The sequence below is a fragment of the Mastacembelus armatus genome, chromosome 19 (genome assembly GCF_900324485.2).
Source record: "Mastacembelus armatus chromosome 19, fMasArm1.2, whole genome shotgun sequence".
In the NCBI taxonomy this organism is placed as follows: Eukaryota; Metazoa; Chordata; class Actinopteri; order Synbranchiformes; family Mastacembelidae; genus Mastacembelus; species Mastacembelus armatus.
Genome location: NC_046651.1, coordinates 9,463,983 through 9,485,386, shown reverse-complemented (window position 1 = coordinate 9,485,386; position 21,404 = coordinate 9,463,983). Strand labels below are relative to the sequence as shown.

Here is a 21,404-nt window from a genome sequence, read left to right as displayed (position 1 = left end):
AGAAGTAAAAATCTACGCTTCAGAGTGACAAAATAGTTATATAAATATGAATTAAATACTGAGCAGACATTTTGAGCACTGAAATTCCAATAAATCAACATGTGGTATATGCTTTTTATTACAGAGTAGCTAATCTAGCTGTTTTCTCCAGATGAAGAAAAGCTTGCCTTGAATGTACAGAGATCCAGCTGATATTTTCCTTCTAATATTTACAGAAAGAGCTCTGAGATTAACACATGCCACAACTACCAGGCTGTGATTGTGATCAATGACAGGAAAATGTGAATGTTGTACAAAAATAAGTCAGTTTACAGTTTTAACTAAAATGTGCACGCAGGCTACCATGGCATATGAAAATATGTTACAGTGATCTTTTAAATCATTACTGTTAATACAGATAGTTTTAAATAATGTAGAAAAATGGCAGATGGCAAGGCTGAAGACAAAGCAAATGAGATGTACTCAGTTCATGCACTACTCTCAGCATATTGCTTAAATATTAGGACACGCAAACTAGCTCAGGTGAAGCAGCTGTTTTTGTTGCCTGTTCACACCCGTCATAGGCTTCCTGTCCTCTTTAGGCTACAAGTGTCTTAACTTAATATGTGCAAAGATAATTCTGAAACCAAACACCTGCATGGTGAAAATAAGCTTTTCCAAAGTAAAACCATAAAATTGATGCTTCGTCCTTTCTATATGTCTTTTAATTGATAACTATCTGAGTGTATATGATTACAGTGTATTCTCTACAAATAAGCTGCATGAGGCATCAAGTAGAAGTTGCCAGTTTGGCAGGGCTTTCCATGAGGTATTTCATACTGACCAGTGCCAAACATACTAGTACATTAAATGTAATGTGTAAGGCATAAAGAAAATCTAATTTTAGACTGTGGCAAAAACAGCCATGTGTTCACTTTTACTGGATTTCTGATTTGTGAAAAGAAACCCCTACGAGAACACCAGGCACATTAGACGACTTGGCAAAAAAAAAAAACAAAACAAAACCCCAGAGAATCAATAATTGCACATTTTTCACTGAACATCAAGGGGGTCATGAATTTTGACATTGTAGATGAAATTGTTTTGTCATTGTATATCCATAAAGCTCTAGTATGTTTGTTTAATACTTGTGCTTAGTAGGAATGAGGCATTTTAAACACGGTTGTTTGAAAATACATAGGTCATTCTATTTGCTTAATACACAGCATTCATGAGGGGTAAAAAAAAAAAAAATAAAATAAAAAGTCATGGGAACAGATGCTAAGAACAGAACCGATTTCACCTTAGGACAGTGAAAGTTTCTGACCAGCTCAATGACCTTTTAAAAATCTCTGGCTGAACAGACTTTCTAATTAGAACAAAAATTAAAAGAGCAAACTTTGTCTTTTACAGTATAATAAATTCACATTAAACTGCTACAATCAATTTACATTTGAGGCACTGGCACTTCAACATTACTGATGCATCTCAGAGGTTCCATTATGGGTTACAGCGTGTACTGCATGAGGAGGTGCAACTAAAAGTTACATGAGCTAAGGTATAAGCGTGGTGAGATGGCACAATGCTCAGTTCAGAAACTGATTCTCTACAATGTCTCACACATCAGGTATGTACCTTTTGAAGGTTTCCCCCGAGTGCTGCCAAAAACACATCATCCTTGGCTCATTCATTCCTACCTGTTGTAACCGAGAACAAATCGACTTACGGAGTTCCTTAAAGGCTACATGAGTTTTAGAAACTGTTTTTACATCATCTTTCTATTAAAATATGCACATAAAGTAACAGGAATAAATTATTAAATACATCCATTTTAGCATACACTGTCACTCCATGTGAATATAGTTAGCTGTGCGACTATTTACTTCATAATAAGATTTCAGTAAATCACTTTGCCACTGACCTTTGGACACACCCAGAGGTATTTGACTTAATAATAACAGGCTTGCCCTATGTGATATCCCAAAGGAAAGTGAGCAGTCCTTCAACACTGACAGCAAAGCTAACAAAAGGAGTCAGAAATAAATACTTTGTATATTTTGTTTCCTAAGGAACTTACAGAGGCACTGAACACAATTATACATAGCAAGAGAGGAGAGATTATCCTTAGAACAGTACTGTCTTACAAAAACATGTAATGCTCTTTTGTGGACCTGGGCTGCACTCTTCTGTATGCTTTGGTTGGTTGGTTTGTCATTGAGGAGTGAGTGGCAGCTAATGTTTTCATCAGCTGCTCTGTATTCTGGGATCCTTTGTATTCGTGGAAAACATTCAGGCCTTATTACATGCTGACTGATGAAGTCTCTGGAGACTGTCGCCATCTGTTCTGGAGGTAAAACTGGAAGTCAGTAATGAAATGTGCGTCTTCAAAGGAGCGTCTGTCAGGACCAAAGAGCACTTTCTGAAAAAATACTGTTTTACAATTACTGATAGAGGAATAAATAACAGATAAATATGAGGGCCACCTGTCCTCTTTTCTTGTACAGTACACTCTGGAGTACTACATTAAAGGAAAGACTCCATGTCCAGGTCCATGAAGGTGTTAGCATCCATGCTGTAAGAGGAGTCGTAGGTCTGGGTGTTCTGGTGCATCTTCTGATGGTGCCGCAGGTTGGACTTGCTGGAAAAGCTCTTGTTGCACAGCAGGCAGGCGAAGGGCTTCTCTTTGGTGTGGATCCTTCGATGACATATGAGCTGAGTGGACACACGAAATGCTTTACCACACTCCAGGCACTGATAGCGCTTGGGCTCTGTGTGAATACGCCGGTGGTTCTTGAGAGCCATGAGGTTGGTGAACTCTTTCTGGCAGATGGAGCAGAAGAAGGAGCCCGTCTTGTGGCTGTTCTTGTGGTTGAGGAGGGAGCCGGCGTGGCGGTAAGTGCGGCCACAGTGCTCACAGACGTGGCTTTTCTCCTCTGTGCCCGCAGCATCATTACTCTTCTGTGAATTAGTGATGCTTCCTGGAATATGGGACAGAGGTGGTGGAACCTGCTTGTGCACCCTGTCCATCCCTATGGTCTGGTTTATTCCTGAGTCCCAGCAAGGGTTGTTATCTACAGGTTCATTCACATTTTGTTGATAGGGGTCCTGAGCCCTGTGATGCATGTCGTGATGCTGCTGGTAGCTGGCTGTGTCAGGAAAGCTCTGCTGGCATAGGCTGCAGACCACAGCCCTTTCCTTAGAGTGCACCTCCATGTGGCTCTGCAGGTGTGTGATCAGACAGAAGGTCTTCCCGCACTCGGGGCAGCAGTGACGCCTCATCTGAGAGTGTATCTGCAGAGTGAGAGGATCAGGGAATGTCTGGAGACATAAAGTACAGTGGTGGAGGTTTTCAGAGTGCATCTTTTTATGGTTGAGGAGGGAGCCAGCATGGCGGTAGGAGCGCCCACAGAGGTCACACCTGCAGAAGGAAGATATTTATATTCAATCCATAATAATACAATGCACACCAGATCATTCAAACCAACTGTAACTGACATATGAAAATGCAAATTGACTATTTATTTATGTATGATCCTTATATTTACTCTTATTAAACATTACTGTATTAAAATAATTCTCTGTATACTTTAAGGATACTGCCTTAACAAAACATGCACATTTATTATTCAGGATAATACACTGACATATATCTGACATAATATGTTGGCTTGTTATTATCTGAAAATATACAGAATCTACACCAATCATGACTCACATGACACCAACTCACATGAAGCACTTGTCTCCTCTCTCGGACTGTGGGACTCCAGCTCTTGCTGAGTTTTCCTGACCTTTGCAGCAGCGGTGTCTCTTCAGACCAGACCTGCCCTGGAAGCTCTTTCCACATGCAGGACACCTGAAGTGACTCGCCACCCGGTTGTGGACCTTTTGGTGGTTGTGCAGAATACTGGCGAGGCGGAAGGCCTTTCCGCATGTGAGACACACATATTTTTTCTTCTGTGTATGGATACGTGTGTGATTACGTAAAGCCATGGGGTTAGTGAAAGGCTTAGAGCAGAAGGTGCAACTGAAGTGTCCCGTCTTGTGGGTGTTTTTGTGGTTCAGGAGTGAGCCTGCATGGCGGTAGCTGCGATTACATATGTTGCACGTGAAGGGTCGCTCTTCCTTATTTGAAGACATATTTGTTTGTGCATCACTACTGCCTGAAGGTCCCTCACAGGTGTGGGTTTCCAGTTGGTCAACAGAGAGAAACGTCTGTTTACATTCCTTACACTTAAAGGGTCTAGACTTCAGGCCCCTCCTGCCTGTGGCCCCATCCTTTCTGAGGTCTGCACACACATGAGCTATTAGCTGCTTCTTTCCTCTAAAACCTTTTCCACATTTCTGGCAAGAGTGCTTTCTATATGCAAAGTGGGTACGCAAGTGGTTCTTCATTGCTAATTGATTGGAGTAAGTGTTGTTACAAACAGAACAGTAATATTCACCTGTTTTATGAGAGTTCCTGTGGTTGACCAGACTTCCTGCGTGGCGATATGTACGGCCACACTGGTCACAGGCAAAAGGCCGTTGGTCGCCTGTGTCCTCTGATTTCACTAAGGTCTCAGACTTTGTTTGTTCTGTCTTCCCTTCAGGCAGTTGCTTGCAACGTTGAGCAGTGGTAGAAGCCTGGCTGGCATTTGAACTTAAGGGCCGCATTCCTCCATCTGACCTGGTCCCATTCATTTGCATGAGGGCCTGGATCTGGTTGTTGAGTTCCTGGATTTTGGCTTGGTTTTCTTTGTGCCTTCTCAGGTGGTTCAATAGCTGCTTCTGAATTTTGAAGGCTTTCCCACACTCATGACAAGTGTGCCTGGGGAAAGAGAAGGTATGATTAGGTCTCCGAGTTTACTAAACAGGGAACAGTCTACACAAGCAACGGGTCATGATGACAAAACATATCTGTTACACACAGTCAGACTCTAGAAAGAAAATGTAATTGTTGCTTATAAAGACCTAATTAATAACAAACATTAAATTTGTAACATGTATTAATGGAGGGCATTCTTGCAACTAACCTCTTAATATCAAAGTGGGACCTCTGATGGTTTTTGAGGGCCAACAGGTTGTAGAAGCGTTTCTGGCAAACAAGGCATCTGAACACACCTGTTTTGTGAGATTTTTTGTGGTTAAGAAGGGAGCCGGCGTGTCTGTACGACCGCCCACACTGATCACACTTGTACTGTCGCGCTTTGATATCAGCAGTTTCTTTGATGTGACTCATGTCTTCATGCTGAGCCACATCACTCACTTTCATTTCCTCTTTACCATGCATCAGCTCATCTTTTGTCTCAGCTGTGCAGCCATGGTTCTCAAGATGATGGTAGCTTGAGCAGAAGATGCCACAACTACCACAGATAATACTGTGTGCTACATCCTTGTCTCCAGATACATCACTGTTATTCATATGTAAATTATTACCATCTACCTGGTCCTTGTGTAAAAGCTGATGGGTAATCAAGTCCTGCCTACTGGCAAAACTTTCCCCACATGTACTACAAATCATCATCTCTCCCAGCTCATCATCTTTCACTTCCTCGTGGGAGGACATAGAAGAAGGCCCTGAGCTTGCAGGAGTACCTTGGGAATGTGTGTGCCCTCGGAGATGGCTCCTGAGAGCCCTCATGCTGGTGTAGTTGTTTCCACATATAGAGCACTGATAAAGATCTCCATCATCATCCTCTTCAGCGTTGTCACCTTCCCTGCTGCCGTTCAGCTGATCACAGTTTACAGTTTCATGAAAATTCTGTTCAAAGTAACTTTGGTCATGGCTACCATTCACACCATGGAACTCTACATTACTCCCCGTGTTTCCAATGGCACTGTGACCGTTACTGATCTGGAAGCTTATATTACTGTTATAGTCACTGCTAGTAGTGTCATGTTGCTGCTGTAGCAACGGGCAACTGTGGGACTTAATCCCTGCAATATCTGCAAATGTCTCACCACAGTCTGCACACATGTGCCTCTGCATCAGGTGCTCATTGGGAGGTAGATGCACAGTCATATCTTGGGAAAAGTCCTGATTAAACTGCTCATGGTACAGCACTCCATTACTGTGGTCAACACCATTCTCCTGATCAATACCAAGCACAGGATGAGCGCTGTCCTCCTCCTCCTCCTGAGGGGAGAAGCAGCCTTGCTGGTTGTCCAGAGTCAGAGGCTCTGAGGAGAGCCAGTCTCCCTCTGTGTTGAGGCGAAAACATGATGGCTGAGCTTTGTGGAGACGAAGATGACTTTTGAGGGCAGCCAGGTGAGGATAACTCTTTCTGCAGACGGAGCACTGGTAAATCCCAACCTGATGTGACCTTTTGTGGTTAATGAGGCTTCCAGAGTGCCGGTAGCTTTTACTACAGATCTGACACTTGAAGGGGCGCTCAACAGAATCTACAGTTGAAGTCTCTTCCATTTCAGCTGCATTGTCAGTGTTTTGTGTATGCATCAGGACAGGACTGAGAACGTTTGCGTCTATGATTGGGGGTTCTCCCTGAGTGCTATTGGAAGATGGGGTTTGATTATTGGAGCAGTCTGAGTACACGTGACTATTACTTCTAAACTGCACCTCTTGCTGATCAAAACCACCATGACTATCAATTGATGACACTGAAGGAACATTATTTACAGGAGATGCATAAAAATTAGACTCAGGTGAAGCAATACTGTTGTCATATGATATATTATGTTTCTCTAACAAGGCATCTTGAAGTCCAAATGACACAGATGAAGAGTTATGCATTTGAATGTGTTCTTGGAACTCCTCATCGTTGGGGAGTAGTACCTGACACAAGTGGCAGAAATTTACTGGAGCATTCTGGCTCCGAGGTGAAAACTGGTGGTCTGGCGGTGTGCCCGTGTATGACCCACCAAGTGAACCAGGGTCTGTTCCACTTCTTGCCTTGTGAGTTCTCTGATGGCTGTAGAGAGCAGCCATGTTATTGAACAGTTTGAAACAGACGGTGCACTCAAACATCCCTACTTGGTGAGTCTTTTTATGATTGGTCAGGCTTCGATGGTGTATGTAGGATTTGTCACACAAATCACATCTGAAAGGTCGATTTGCTGCATCATCAGAGGTCTCAGTTTGTGCATTATAGACAATTTCCATCTCGTTCTCAGCTGGGCTGTTTTCTGTAGAAATCCCAACGCTGGCTGAATGCTCATTGAGATGATGTGGGTGATCATTTTCAATTTCATGTGTAAGATATTCCATGTCTAGCTTCCTGTATGACTGCTCCTTTGCTCGCCTGGCAAGATGAACCCTCTCATGTGTAGCCAGCTGTGACGCCAGGCGAAAACCCTTCCCACATTCTGCACAGGAGTATTTTTTTTGTGACGTGTGGCTTCGCAGATGACTCTTCAGGGCCCACGCGTTGGAGTTCTCTTTACCACATATGTTGCACTGAAAAGAACCCACTTTGTGAGTCTTTTTGTGGTTAGCTAGGCTACCAGCATGCCTATAACCACGCCCACATTGATCACATTTAAATTTGCGTTCCTCCTCTTGTTGAAGGTGAGCATCCATGTGCTCGAGCAGACTGGGCATACTGGGAAACACTATACCACATTGTTTGCAGGGAAATCCTGTTGTCCTGCCAGGGTCTTGCACTGCCATTACAATTAAATGGTTGAATTAAGTGCACCAGACACAGAGTGTATAAATATGCAGAAGGGAAATGCATTAGATGCCTTTCTTGTTCATATAAAAAGAAGATAATAAGGTCCAAAGACTGTCCAAGGAGGTAAAGTTGAGAAGCAGTTCCACACGATTAGGAAAATGACTTGAGTTTAGGAGAAGCAGGTAAACAGGGCTGTCAAGGAAAGGGGAGATGCCAGTTAGAGCTGTTGTAGGTACATTAACTATATATGTATTCAGTTATGACAATCCAGTACTCAGCTTTATGCATCAAGTGATGAATACAACACACGTAGCTACAGATTTCTAATAACCGATTTTCCTAAAGCTACTAGTCTTTTCTTCAATCTACAAGACAAACTGACAAGGTCTGGATTCTTCAACACAAACCACACAGACTTGAGCTTAGTTAGAAACAGTAACGCTACACAGCCTGTCACATTTTGCTCCATCTCTGCACCAGCACACTAACGGAGCTAGCGTTAGCTATGTCAATAAACCGGGAGACAAACGCCTCCCTCGACTAATATAATCCCGTTGCAAATACCCATATTCTTCGGCATTAAAAACTAAAACCGGAATAAATCCTACTCGTCCTCTTTGGATTAGCAGGCAGATTGCACGTTTGTAACAGAGCACTGAGCTAACGTTACCGCGCTACCAGCTAGCATCATCCTAGCTAGCTAAACAAACATTGCACCAAAAAGCCAAGAAGTCGTTTTAACACGCGGAACTACAACGTCGGTAAATGCGTCAAAAACAAAATACCTGCAGCAGCACGGATTCGACGCAAGTCTCCGAAGAAATTCTGTCATTCGGTATTTTTAAAAATGCCACTTTTATATAAAGGGCAACCCTTTTTCTAATTGTCTTTTTTTCCTCCATCCCCATCTCCACATTGCTCTTGTTGCTAGGAAACAGGAAATGTGCAGCAGAAAAAGACGTCCCTCTCTCTCGAGTAGCTAGCAACCTAAATGAAAAGTTGAGTGTTTTTTTTAAATTATACACGACATTAAAATAGTGACAAAGCAAACTGGACACAAATGAAAACAAAAGCTTATACAGATGTCCATCCCACGATATTCCTGCTACTTTTCAAACAAACTACTTAAACAGCCCAGTTAGCTTAGCTTAGCATTATAAGGTTAAATGATCTTCGATTCAAACTGGCTCTCATGTTTTTATTAATTAAAAAACTGCCAACTTTATTACAACTACCATGATTCAGCAGGGGTTTAGATACATGTATTACTGGTCCTAGCTTGATATTTTTAACCATTAAGCGCATTAAAAAATGTTGCACACTTGGCTTGCAGAGAGCTTTCGTCATCATGGTCCTAGAGCCGACCCACTCCCTGCAGACACCCAGCACCAGACACTGTCCTGCACCTACGAACTGCTCCCGGTGTTATCGACCAGCTATTAATGCCCTAACCCAGGTAAGAGCACCTGTTGTTTTTCTGCGGCACGCAGTGTGTAAATGTTAGCTAAATCCATCCTGTATAATGACGGTCATGACGATGACACTATCGAGTGAATTGCGGCAGCCGGTCCTAAAGCCAGCCATTTTGAGTAAGTGAAAATATTTAGCAGGCAAGCTAGCAGAAAGAAATACTCACATGTCGTGTCCGGCTGTAAACGCCGACACACTGACTTGTGATCTTTGCTCCTTGGGTCCATGTCAGTCATTCACACAGTGGTTTCTGGCATTGCATCGCCAGCTTCCTATGGCATCAAAGCGGTTAGCTTATTGTCCCTAAGGTCCTAATGCCAGCCATTTTGTGATTTTAATGCACACCCACATATTTCTGTGATGTTATTATGCACATTATTCTCTGGTCCATCATCCGTCACTGCCTCTGGCGACCTGCTCTCCTACTTTATTTCTTTCACCGGATTTTTACTTGATGTCTGTGAAACGATCTTTGAGTCTCATGTCCTTTATGCTGCTGCTGATCTATTTAGCTACATGATTATAACAAAAGGTATTTTAAATTACCCTTTGCAGATATAAACATGGCCTCTTCACCCCCGGGCATCCCACCTCTTGAAGAAGATGACAGTCAGCAAGAGGAAGAAGTGGTCAGGGATCACCCTGCTAAAAAACGTGGCAGAGGCAGGCCTCCGAAAGCCAAGCCTTTATTCAAATGCTGTACATGCACAGAGGCTTTCAGGAGTCTGTCAGCTCTGCGGAGCCACAAGCTTTCAGCACACGTGAAGGACCGCCAGCAGCAGCACTCATGTTCTCAGTGTGCTAAAACGTTCTCCAGCAAGGCTCAGCTCTCAAAGCATGAGCGCACCCACTCAGCCCAGCGACCCTTTCAGTGCCCCGACTGCCACAAGGCTTATAAGACACCCACGGAGCTGCGCAACCATAGCCGCTCTCATACTGGGGAAAAACCTTTCGTGTGCACAGAATGTGGTAAGGCCTTCATGCAGGCTATTTGCCTAAGGATCCATATGACACAGCACAGTGGGGAACGACCCTACTCTTGCCGTCAGTGCTCCAAGAGCTACCCCACCCTGTCTAAACTGAAGGTGCACATGCGCTCTCACACAGGAGAGAAGCCATACTTCTGTGCTGAGTGCGGTAAGAGTTTTGCAGACCCCTCTGTGTTCCGAAAACACAGACGGAACCACCAGGGCCATCGACCATATGTTTGTGATGAGTGTGGGAAAACATACACAGAGCTGAAAGACCTGAAAAACCACGAGCGCTCCCACACTGGAGAAAAGCCTTACCTGTGCTCAGACTGTGGCAAAGCCTTCTCCCGCTCCTCCTCTCTGGCCTGCCATCAGCGCATTCACTCCCAGAATAAACCCTACCAGTGTGAGCAGTGTGGCAAAGGATTCACTCAGCTGTCCTCCTACCAATCTCATCTGCGCACTCACTCTGGTGAGAAGCCGTTCCTCTGTCCGCAGTGTGGCAAGATGTTTTCTGACCCATCCAGTTTTCGTCGCCACCAGCGAGCTCACTTGGGCTTTAAGCCTTACCCCTGCGATAAGTGTTCCAAGAGGTTCAGGCAGCCAGCTGATCTGGCTGTGCATGAACGCGTTCACTCTGGAGAGAGGCCTTACAAATGCCAGAGCTGTGACAAAGCCTTTGTGGCATCCTGGGATCTGCGGCGCCACATGCTTGTCCACACAGGTCTCAGGCCCTTCTCATGCACTGAGTGCGACAAGTCATTCGCTGAGCGCTCCAGCCTCAACAAGCACCGGCGTGTACACTCTGGAGAGAGGCCTTTCAAATGTGAGGAGTGTCTGAAGTCATTTGTTGTGTCCTCAAGCCTGCGCAAACATGAGAGAACTCACTTAGCTGAGCAGTCTGAGCAGCAGCAGCAGCAGCAGCAGCACCAACAGCAGCAACAGCAGCAGCAGCAGCAGCAACAGCAACAACAGGAGACAGAGGCTGGGTCAGCATCAGGCTTTACTGCCCACACGACTCTCCCTCAGTTCTCCTGTACGCACTGTGATGCTACATTTGGAAGCTGGGATGAAGTTCAAGCTCATGAAAATCTTCACTCAATCAACTCCGCTTCTGCGACTGTTACCAAAATCTTGCCACTGGGCTCACATGTCTGTGAAACCTGCCAGGCAGAGTTTGCACAGCTGGAAGACTTGCAGGAGCACGAGAAGCAGCATCCCAAACCGAGGCCTCATGTCTGCAACAGCTGCGGCAAAGGCTTCCTTAACAAATCTGGACTGCGTAAACACCAGAAGATCCACTCCACCAGCAAACCTCACAGCTGCCCCCACTGTAGCAAAGCCTTTCTGTTTGCTGCCTACCTTCGCAAGCACTTACGGACTCACACAGACGCTTCTCATCAAATCAGTGACATAAACATTATACACACTGACCCACTTCCATCTCCTCCACCCCCCAGTGAGGTTCCTCCCTCCACTGTTGAACCCAGTGCCATATCTCTGACGGTTCCAGTGACTGTACCTGTGACTGCTTTTCAGCCTCTGCCAGAGTACTTGGTGAAAGAAGAGGGACTTTAAGTTTATTTTTCTTTTTGGAACTTCGATTCCCCAAATATTTAGCCAGTGGCCTTAAATCTTTTCAGATGACTGGTCAGATTTTGCAAAAATGTTTTCAAGTTTTCAAATTAACATCCTTCAAAATGTTAAAAAATGGAGTGTCCTACATGTTAACTGTTAGCACTTTGTCATTGTTTTATATTAACATGATATTTGAAAGATGTTCCTTATAATTGTTTTAAAATATATACTGAACTTTGAGTAGCTAACTATAATATTATATGTTGTAATCCATAAAAGGTTGTGTGCAAGCACACAGTATATTGTGATCATTGTGACATCTCACTTAAAATGTTTTATGGTAAACATTTTTTGTATTACATTTTTAATTACAGCTTAAATTTACATTTTGTCAAATCAATTTGTAACTTTTACTGTGTAATAATACTAAATTCTATAATTATCAAGTGGAAAAAAAGTGAGTGGAATTCCAAAATATTTAGAGGAATTCAGTTTCTATATCAATAAAAATGTGTAATTGATGGTGGCTTGGAACTTTTTCATTGGCCCCGTTATCCTCTCGGTCCTGCTCATGTAGCCACTCGCCTCCCACCTGCACAACCTGGCCCAGGAGAGATTCCAGGTGAAGGTAGATGTGGTGCTGGAGGGTCGGGGACAAGAGGAGGCTCAGGTCACAGACACCAGGGCCAAAACTCATAAATCTTCACAGAGATTTAAACTTTACGGATGTCCTTAGCATTCTTCTAAATAATGTTCAGTGCATGTATCTTATGTTTATGATGCTCAGCTGCTCTTGCGTGATTCCATGTACTGTTGTGTCGTCAGGTTTGGTGCAAATTAATTCCATATATTAAGACATAAATGCATAATCATAAAAATTCTATGAAGTGTTATGTTAGAGGATTACATATGTTGTGAAACGTTGTTTTGCTGACACCAGTGGAAACATGATGGTGTGTCTGAGTCAGGTTTTTCCTGTGTGTTTTAAACACAATCTCTGCTGCAGGGATGGTGTCAAGTCTTTCCATGTACACTGGATACTATCAGCAGATTTTATATGTAACACCGAAGGGGATTATTTAATGTCGCAGCAAGAAATGACACAGATGATGGTGTTTGCAGATGATTTGCAGTAATTATTAAATTTATTTATATTGTGAAATACTTAAAGGATGTTTTTTTAAAGTCAAACTGAAGTGTTTGTTTTTGTCCCTCATGACCCGTGTTGCCGCCAACAAAAGGTGCAGGCTGACACTTGGTTAGAGTTTGTGTTTATTCTTTAGTGATATGGACTTCCTGTTGCTGTGCTTCATGGTATAGAGCAGTGCCGCACCAGCATCTGTTAGAGACTGGTGGCAGGAGAAGAATAGAAGAGTTATCAGAAACTAAATTCAGCAAAATGGGTAATGTAGTGAGTATTCAAATGCTACGTGGTTTAAAGATGTGACATGAATTACCTGTGAGTCTGAAATGACAGATTTTCTCTAGAAAACACAAAAGAGTTAGGAGTTTAGGCGTGGGGATTCTGACCAATTTGAGGCACTGAATGGAATAAATGCACAGTGGAAACTCACCCTTGTGAAGTTGTGTATGTTGTTGTATATTGGCTCCATGGTTTTAACCCAGTCTTGGTATGTCTGTTTGTCATCTGCACTGCGATTATGCTCTCTGCAAACAGACACACACTATTAGGAGAGTGCAATAGCAGTATAGTGCATACTAAAAGGACTGTACACCTACTGAACATCAAGCTTTCAGACATGTTTTAGACTTTTTACTGAAAATTTTAAAATTTTAAAAAAGCTTAAACTCAAAACCACATCTAAAATAAATAGATGCAGTTGTTTCATAACAATTTACTTTACAATTTTCCATCTGCTTGAATTTTACTCTGAGATGATGTCTTTTTGTGTGAACGTCATCATTTAGCTCTCATTCTACATGTTGCCCACACACTAATCCTGCTGCCAGTCACCCCCCCCCCCGTCGCTCCTGTAACTCACATTGCTCTCTCGATCAGTTCCCTCTGTAGCTCTCCTTCCTTCACAGCGTCGAAAAAGCGGCCTCTGACGGCCAGAGCGGCGCTGGCCTGTGATGAGTTGAGCTGGATGATGGCCAGAGACAGAGAGGACAGGACTGCTGAGCTGCGAAGGAGGGGAGAACTTTTATCACAAGAGTGCTTCTCAACATTTACAGCTCCAGCCTTGATATTCTATTTCTGTATAAACACACTTAAAAGGCCACTTTTAAAAGGCTCACACGATGACCTTGTGAGGCAGGTAGTCTGAGCTGAGAGGGTCATTTACTGCGTGACTATTAAAAATGCATGAGGAATGTGATTTACATGGTGCGATCATTTTCTGCATGATGTGAAGGCCCCAGTATCTCAGCAACAGCCTTCTTGGATTTTCCTAAAGGCTTACTGAGTCCGATATAAAATAATCCCCTAATCAAATAGTCGTCCTCAGGGTGAGAACGCCTTGTCGATTAATGATGTCACAAGATAATGACTCGTTTAAGCTTACAAGGAGGCCACAAGCATACAGACAGCTCAGTGCAGTGATGTGTATGTAAGAAAGATAGAGAGAAAAATGTTGTTATCACCTGTCATCTGTAACATCTTTGTCTGACGTTATCACTCGGAGCATTCTCTGTCCGTTCCTCTGCCTGTACCTGATCTGCAGCTGGATGGGGACACAGCTGCCAGACGATGGCGGAGGCACTGAAAAACAACACGAGCATGACTCCCCTGGGCACTTTAAATGTTTGCGTAACAGCTCATCTTAATCCATCCAGTTGTTTAGATATTTCAGTCAAAGTGGAGGACAGATTGACATGACCATCACTAGATCAGCTAAGAAGTTAGTTTGATTTTAGAGTGAGGAAATCCATTTCTTACTGACAGATTAAAGTCACAGGTAGTAGCGTGACGTGTGTCCAGATAAACATGTAATATTTCTGTTTCACCAGAAGTGAAACACAGACTTCTGTTGTTGCCCAACAGCTTTTTGACTGTGCCAATTTTGTATTTTTTTTTTTTTTTTTTTTTTGCTTGTTTTGCAGTCCAGCTTTGTTAATTGTTTTCAGATGTAATGACTCTGGCTCTAATTCAATTCACAAAACACACAGTAATCTCATGTTGGGACATCTTTTTTTTGGTTTTTGTTTTGGTTGGAATAAACAGTAACTACCATCCTGCAAACCCTGGCAGCACATCACTCATCCACCTATGATATTACTGAGAAAGCCAGTAGATCTGTCAATGAAACAGGAAAAAAACAATACCATCCTCCTGCTAGTGGTAACAAAACTGTTTTTTTTTTTGTCTCACCTTCTGTGTCCCCTTCATGGACTCCAAACTGGAAGGTAATCTCTATATTGGGGTCCACATTCCCCACCTCTCTGGTCCCTTTGTGTCCTGCCTCCCTCTCCCCTCTCAAACGCCTGAAACAAAAACATCTTCCTGTCACTGATTCATGTGGAGCATTGAGAAACACTAGTATTTGAGGTACAAATATTGCTTACAGAGATGTGGGCAGCAGTAGTGTCACAGTACAGTGTGTAGCTATGGTCCTGTTCTCAATGATCTGTTCAAACTCTGGGTGCAGCCTATTGGGACTTGCTATTACCACCTAGAGAGGCAACACACACAAATGACATTATAAATGCAAGATTTGATGATTAATATACATAATAAAAATACTGACGCAATGGTTGAAACAAATCACACGCAATAAAGCTCTTACTTGCCCTCCAGTGCGATCAGCGAGCCTTCCCACCTCATCCAGCCTGCAGTCTGTTCCCTCTATGGACAGCACAGAGACTGTCACACTAATGGAAGAAGGATATTTCAGTATGATACATTTAGATCAGCTCAACAACTGGACTCATGCTGTTTGCACTAGTGTTGCTTTTGTCTAAGAAGCAACAGTATACTTCAAATACATAAATGGCTGCATGTGTATGTTCACTCATTGCCTGTGCAGCAGAATGATACACTGCCTGGCCAAACACAAACTCACACACTAATATTTCACTGGGCTGCATTTGGTTTTGATTATGGAGTGCATTAACCGTGGTTTTGTTCCAACAGCCTTATGTAACATCACAACGTTTACAACTCATGGTGGTTTAAGAACTGAGGATCTATTCACTGTATCACTGAGGTTTAAATGTTGCCATCTGAAACATATTCACCACTGCACTAATCACCAAATCAAAGGCTTGTGAGTATTTGACACTGATGAGGCCATGTGTACCAACCCCTGATTAGCAGCATTTTCCCCCAGCTCCTGGTAAAAGATGGTGGATGTGAGGAGTGTGCGAGCATCAATATCCTCCTCCTCCAGGTTTCCTAACTCTGTGTTTGCCTTCCCATCTGTACAGATAATCACCTTTGAGAGATCAGAATTTGTTATTTTCTAAGAAAAAAAAAAAAAAGATGTATGTTTGCTTTAGGAGTATGCAAAGGTCCCTGCCCATTTAATACGAGCAAGACAAGCTTTACATCATGTCTCACCCAGTTCAAAGTGCAGCCTGATTTGAACGCTCTGCTCTGCAGTACCACACCACAATAATGTAACTTTCACCCAAAAAACACAGAGTTATAAATGAATTCTGCACAGGACTGGGTGGAAATTAAAGCAGGCTTATAAAATCAGGAAAAAATAATTTAAAATCCTGATGTATGTCAACAAAGGAAAGGTTAATATTGAATTATAGTAAGTGAAGAATTGGAAATCCTGATTTATGAGTCTACACACCTTACACGTAGACTCTATAATGTGCATGAGGTATGTTGACTCTATACTTAGAGTAGATAGTTGTTAAATGCCCAGGCTGCAGAAACATGCAACATATATGAGCTAAAACAAAATATAAAATACAAACTTACCTTTGAGCCAGGCTGTCTGGAGGCCATTGACACAGCCAAGAGAGCAGCTGGGCCCAGAGCTGTGGTCCCACTCTCAGATAATCTTTTTGAAAACACAGAATCAAGAGGATATTTTTGTAATTTTACTATACAACTTGTAGATCCTATATTAAAAGACAAAAGACAGTTTAATCAAAAGTCATTCATTCCCTTCTTACCCAGTTATTTGTCTCTGTAAGTGGTCCTTGGTGTGTGAGAGTGGCGGTGGACTGGGGAAACTGGCTGCAGCCTCTTTCAGATAATCTACATCGGTCAACTCAGCACCACTGATGAAACATGACATGGCATTCTCATGTCCATGCAGAGTCACCTGGTAGCACAAACACCAGGCGATGAATAAAATTAACAGCAATAATCAACTTTATTCATACTGAGATAATCAATATAATAATAAGGATACCATTACCAGTATATAATGAAAGGTGGGACATTAGCATATGTAGAGGAATCAAAGAAAAAATAGCTGTTGCTGCCTGGTAGTCATTTAGAGCATGTATGTACCTGATAGTTGAAGGTGATGAGCCCCACTCTTATGTCAGGTTGTTCTTCACTTAGTCTCTGGACACACTGCAGCACGGCTTCCTGGACAAACTGGTTTCAACACAATTGCTTTTATCACCAGTAGGCATCTTGATAGCATGTCTGGGCTGGTTATTTTATGTTTTACATGTACACAAGCAGGTAGTTAATTTTCCAGTCAACTTAATATTGTGTTCCTGGGAACACATAAACCTACATTATGTTTAGACTTTGTGTTTATTTTCAGTTGCACAAAGGGTAAAGGGACATTTTGAAATGAGAAAAAAACTCACCTGGAGGCGGGTTCTGTGGACAGTGTGCTCTCCCTCCGACACCTTACACCGACAGAGATTGATGAGTGAAATGGCCACAGGCTGTATTTGTGAATGTCAGAAAAGAGTAAAGAGAACAGTGCCGTTAGTGTGTCTCTACCTGGGAGGTGATGCTCATGGAGCCTGAGATATCGATGCAGAAGAGCACCAGAGCATGGCCGTCACACTGGGGCGTTTCATCGGGGTTGAGGAGAAAAAGGCCGTCCTGGTAACCTCTCGAAAGATTCTGTGGTTTACTGGGTCTGCTGGTCAACTCCCAGGCCTGACAGAAGCAACACCTGCCAACCTGAAGGTCAGCATGAAGAGAGAACATCGCCGTGGCTGAGAAACATTTCCAACATTAGCTGAGTCGCTCACTGAGACTAAACCAGCCTGCAGTCTGAATCAATCAAATCAATCCCAATCACCCATTGTTGTGATCAATAATTCTTATGCTGCCCCTAAGAGGTTGTCATGGCCTGTCTTTCCCAGTAGTAATTATGAGAAGATTTACAGTTGTTATTCACTTTAAAAATCAACCAGTCTTAATTATGTTGCCACTTATCAATGTCGCAATAAAGGTCAGGATGCAATTACCTCATTTTGATAGCAGGAGTCCAGCACAGAGCCACAATGGGAGCATGATGTGGGTTTTCCATGTATGGGCTGCACTGGAAATATGCAAAAATAATCACCATCATAAGCTAATAGGGCTGAAACACTAACTAGATGACTGATAATTAGATTTTAATAGTGGTGATAAAAGTTTACTGACCTCTGTCCTCTGAGACTAATTTTCCTAAACTGACAAGGACCACATTAGGATTCCCTGGAAGAGGCCCTTTATCTGCTGATCACGAGTCAAGAGTAACATGAGCATTCAAAATAATCTATATTAGCCATTTTAAGCATGTCAGGGACCATTTATGTTTGTCTTTACCATGAGACAGTGAAGGCGACGAGGTCGAAGGGGATTTCTGAGAGGATAGAGAAGAGGGGGGTAACACCAGCACATAGTCTGGAATTGACTTCATGAATGAAGGTCTCGGAGGGAGGGCTGGGGTTTGAGACAGCAGCAGAAGAAACTTGGATGAGCTGCTTCTGGCTTGCATCATGTCATATCAAATTGAATTGAATACAAAGAGGCAGCATGTCTGTTTACCTGGTGTATGGCCTGGCAAATTGTTAGTATCAGCATCTGGTAGCTTCATGTCACCACCACTCCCTTCTGGTGTGGTGTAGCAGTAATCTGGGTCCCAGGGATGGGCATCTGAATCCGGATGACTCCTTGGCACGTCATAAGGTAATGCCTCGCTGTCATTGAGCGGCTGGCTGTAACTAAGGGTCTGGTTGTTTGACGCATGTCTCATGTGTGGTGGAAGAAGAGCTGCATAAAACAGGGAAGTGAAAAGATTTGAAATTATCATTCATCTCCTTGGCTACAGAAAGCACGACTGCACTGAAAAGCTAACAGTGACATGCCTCCTATCTGCTTCTGCGTCCTAAAAATACAGCTTTAAAGGACTAGTTTACTCAAATTTTAATAAAAAACATATTCTCTCTGTCTGGGGAAGGATGGATCGATATACTGCATCACCTCCCCTGATACTGCATTAGGTATTAGCCATATGTGTCTGACCTAACCATGTTAAATACATTTTCTTTGCCAATGTCATTATAAAATTCTGTTAATTTACAGATTTTACATTTCAGAGAAGAAAGCACTGGTATCAGCACCATGTGACAAGCATCAGAATCAGTATCAGGAGAGAAAAGGTTGAGATGTTGTAACAAAGCAAATAGGTTTAAATACGTTCAGATTTTTAGATGGACTTGTGGTTTCTGCCTCAATTTCACCATAACCTCTTCTGTATGATTAGATACCAGTAGGGGTAATGTGAAGATACACATTTTTTGTATACTGACTCGACTACATGACTCCCATTTTCTTGGGTTGCAGCATATGGCAAACTACAAGGAAACAAATTGCTGAAGCTCTTTGACCTTGACCTCCACTGATCACCAGATAAGATTGTGGTCACACTGGGCAGCTTCCAGGAGTATGTGTGTAACTGTGAGTCTGAGTGAGCCATTACAGAATAAACAAAACATTACAACTTTTTTTCTTTTTGAAACATATCTGCATTAATATTAATAACTCAAATTATAACTCCAGCAGCCATGTTTTCTGTTTGTTTGGTAGCCGTGAGTGGAGTTTGACTGAAAACACAATTTTGGAGTGAATTACTCCTTTAAAATACAGACACTGCATGTGTCCAGCTCTACATTTTTATTAGTGCACATGCATTTTGCCACATTGACAGTACCTATTTTCCGAGATGGCATTGTCTGCTCAGGTGCTGTACTGATGGAAGAAGTTGCACCAATTTTATTGTGAAATTCTGCTTTTTCCAAGACTGTGAGCTTCTCAACCTTCTTCACCTCCTTGCTCTTGTCCAGACGTTCACTGATCTTTGGGGAAGATGGGCTGGATTTAGATGTTTTGGCTTCTGCTGTTGGAGGAGGAGGGGGAGGAACTCGAGGACGGAGCCAGTTAACAGGAGGGAGGAGAGCTGAAAGGGATAAAAAAAAAAAAAAAAAAATGTATACACTGGCAGTTAATTTGATTTCTAGGAAGAGAAATGTGAGCAAAGATAAAACAACTGGTGCAGTGATGATCTTTGGGCTGTGAAGAAATATGACTCAGATGGCAGATGGCTTTTACCGAGCAAAGCGGCGTATCTGAAAGGAATATCTCCTTGAAGAAAAACAGGTTGTGTGTGTTGCTGGTTGTGTAATACACAACGCTACTGAACCAAACAGAAAACTCTAATGTAAAGCAGATATATGCACAGTGTTATTTATCATGACCTTCTTAAATATTCAAAGAAAATTAACAGTTTTTTTGTGATTTTATTACTGGAAATTACTAACCTTTTGATTTATATTGCAGTTAATAACTTCCTAACAATTCCCAGAAAGCTTTTTGTCCAGACAATGGACCAAAAGGTCTTTAAAACTGAGACTGAACCTGAAATGTTCTGTTTCATGATCATGTTTTAGACTTTTAAACATCATATTAATTAAAGCCGCACAGGAAATATAAATAACTAAACGTGCAGCAGACCCAGAAATGTGATATCCTTATCTTGACATGAGTATTTGTGTTACAGTGTGAAATTAGACTGTTTCGCGTGATGCTGGGGAGTGCTTGAAAATAATCAAATGTAATCAAACCTGAGCGTTTTACGACATGACCATTAAATCGTTGCACGTCCTTCTGACTTGCTGACGGTGGCACATAAACAAACTCAGAAGCAAATTCCATTGTGAGTCTACCTGCCTGCGAGAGAAAGGATAGGATTAAAAAACTAAAAAACATGACACCCAATAACAAAATAAAGTGGGAGATTACTGTTTTAACACAGTGGCAATAATTAAAATCCAACCTAAAGCAATGAGAGTAATTACAGTACAATTTTCTCTGGAGAGCATGCGGACATTCAGCTTGTAGGATATTAACACTCAAAGTGCTCCTGTGAAGGACCCTTAACCCAGCCAATGTCTATTGTATCTGGAATATTACACAAACAATCCTTCTAACGATAAGCACATCTAAAATGTACTTACCCATACACACAGTCCGTTGAATGCTGACCAGAAAGTACAACCATAAACTGGAAGTATTCCCAGATCTCGCAGCTGTTTCAACTGCTGTTTGACATCAGGTTATTCATTAGTTGTGTCTCATCCAACAGGTTTTTCAGGAGTTCTCAATGATACCAGTGTGGTGCGTTCAAAGAGCCGCGGGGTTAGTAAGACATTTGTCACGTTATCTAACTCTAGTTAAATAATGATGAATGTAAATAAAAAGGGAGGTGTGGAGGAAGTAACGCTGAAAGCAGGCAGTAAAAATGTCAAGGGTCACGGTAATTTATATAAATTACATATATATATATATATCATCACCATCACCCTCCTATATATATTATACAGTATACATATATATATATATATATTATACAGTATA

General features: G+C 42.3%; 3 protein-coding genes across 9 annotated transcripts; 1 reads left to right on the top strand and 2 right to left on the bottom strand.

Moving 5' to 3' along the window:
- Positions 1 to 44: 44 nt before the first annotated feature.
- Positions 45 to 9,624, bottom strand: znf646 (zinc finger protein 646). Of its 5 annotated transcripts, XM_026315122.1 has the most exons (5): positions 8,378 to 8,516; positions 5,557 to 7,784; positions 4,995 to 5,082; positions 3,710 to 4,789; positions 45 to 3,397 (listed from the first exon to the last, which is right to left on the bottom strand). In XM_026315122.1, the coding sequence occupies exons 2-5, from the start codon at positions 7,586 to 7,588 to the stop codon at positions 2,503 to 2,505; spliced, it is 4,095 nt and encodes a 1,364-aa protein (XP_026170907.1). In that variant the 5' UTR covers positions 7,589 to 7,784; positions 8,378 to 8,516; the 3' UTR covers positions 45 to 2,502. The 5 variants fall into 5 exon arrangements, with proteins under 5 accessions (XP_026170907.1, XP_026170905.1, XP_026170906.1 ...); XM_026315120.2 differs by lacking the exon at positions 8,378 to 8,516 and adding an exon at positions 9,229 to 9,624 and having other exon boundaries at positions 4,995 to 7,784; XM_026315121.1 differs by lacking the exon at positions 8,378 to 8,516 and adding an exon at positions 8,915 to 9,006 and having other exon boundaries at positions 4,995 to 7,784.
- znf668 (zinc finger protein 668) lies at positions 8,883 to 12,282 on the top strand. Of its 2 annotated transcripts, XM_026315127.2 has the most exons (3): positions 8,883 to 9,048; positions 9,618 to 10,939; positions 10,976 to 12,282. In XM_026315127.2, exons 2-3 carry the CDS (start codon positions 9,626 to 9,628, stop codon positions 11,609 to 11,611), a joined length of 1,950 nt encoding a protein of 649 aa, XP_026170912.1. In that variant the 5' UTR covers positions 8,883 to 9,048; positions 9,618 to 9,625; the 3' UTR covers positions 11,612 to 12,282. The 2 variants fall into 2 exon arrangements, with proteins under 2 accessions (XP_026170912.1, XP_026170911.1); XM_026315126.2 differs by having other exon boundaries at positions 8,885 to 9,048; positions 9,618 to 12,281.
- Positions 12,283 to 12,734: 452 nt separating this feature from the next.
- LOC113135260 (circularly permutated Ras protein 1-like) lies at positions 12,735 to 21,121 on the bottom strand. 2 transcript variants are annotated; one of them, XM_026315124.1, is made up of 21 exons: positions 21,005 to 21,121; positions 20,612 to 20,717; positions 19,702 to 19,947; positions 18,537 to 18,761; positions 18,315 to 18,431; positions 18,150 to 18,224; positions 17,972 to 18,045; positions 17,496 to 17,681; positions 17,357 to 17,398; positions 17,046 to 17,135; positions 16,703 to 16,854; positions 16,506 to 16,587; positions 15,875 to 16,005; positions 15,358 to 15,442; positions 15,137 to 15,243; positions 14,943 to 15,055; positions 14,216 to 14,333; positions 13,615 to 13,755; positions 13,186 to 13,279; positions 13,069 to 13,095; positions 12,735 to 12,960 (listed from the first exon to the last, which is right to left on the bottom strand). In XM_026315124.1, exons 2-21 carry the CDS (start codon positions 20,700 to 20,702, stop codon positions 12,871 to 12,873), a joined length of 2,286 nt encoding a protein of 761 aa, XP_026170909.1. In that variant the 5' UTR covers positions 20,703 to 20,717; positions 21,005 to 21,121; the 3' UTR covers positions 12,735 to 12,870. The 2 variants fall into 2 exon arrangements, with proteins under 2 accessions (XP_026170909.1, XP_026170910.1); XM_026315125.1 differs by having other exon boundaries at positions 18,150 to 18,221.
- Positions 21,122 to 21,404: the final 283 nt, after the last annotated feature.

Excerpts from the sequence above, each read along its gene's own strand:
- znf646 (XM_026315120.2), bottom strand. The coding sequence starts at position 7,588 with ATGGCAGTGCAAGACCCTGGCAGGACAACAGGATTTCCCTGCAAACAA. Across the intron at positions 4,790-4,994 it reads TCCCACTTTGATATTAAGAG|GCACACTTGTCATGAGTGTG; the intron begins GTTAGTTGCAAG and ends CTCTTTCCCCAG. Across the intron at positions 3,398-3,709 it reads AGAGGAGACAAGTGCTTCAT|GTGTGACCTCTGTGGGCGCT; the intron begins GTGAGTTGGTGT and ends TTCCTTCTGCAG.
- znf668 (XM_026315126.2), top strand. The coding sequence starts at position 9,626 with ATGGCCTCTTCACCCCCGGGCATCCCACCTCTTGAAGAAGATGACAGT.
- LOC113135260 (XM_026315124.1), bottom strand. The coding sequence starts at position 20,702 with ATGGAATTTGCTTCTGAGTTTGTTTATGTGCCACCGTCAGCAAGTCAG. Across the intron at positions 18,432-18,536 it reads TTTGCCAGGCCATACACCAG|CCCTCCCTCCGAGACCTTCA; the intron begins GTAAACAGACAT and ends CTCAAACCCCAG. Across the intron at positions 15,056-15,136 it reads CTACTGCTGCCCACATCTCT|GCGTTTGAGAGGGGAGAGGG; the intron begins GTAAGCAATATT and ends TTTTTGTTTCAG.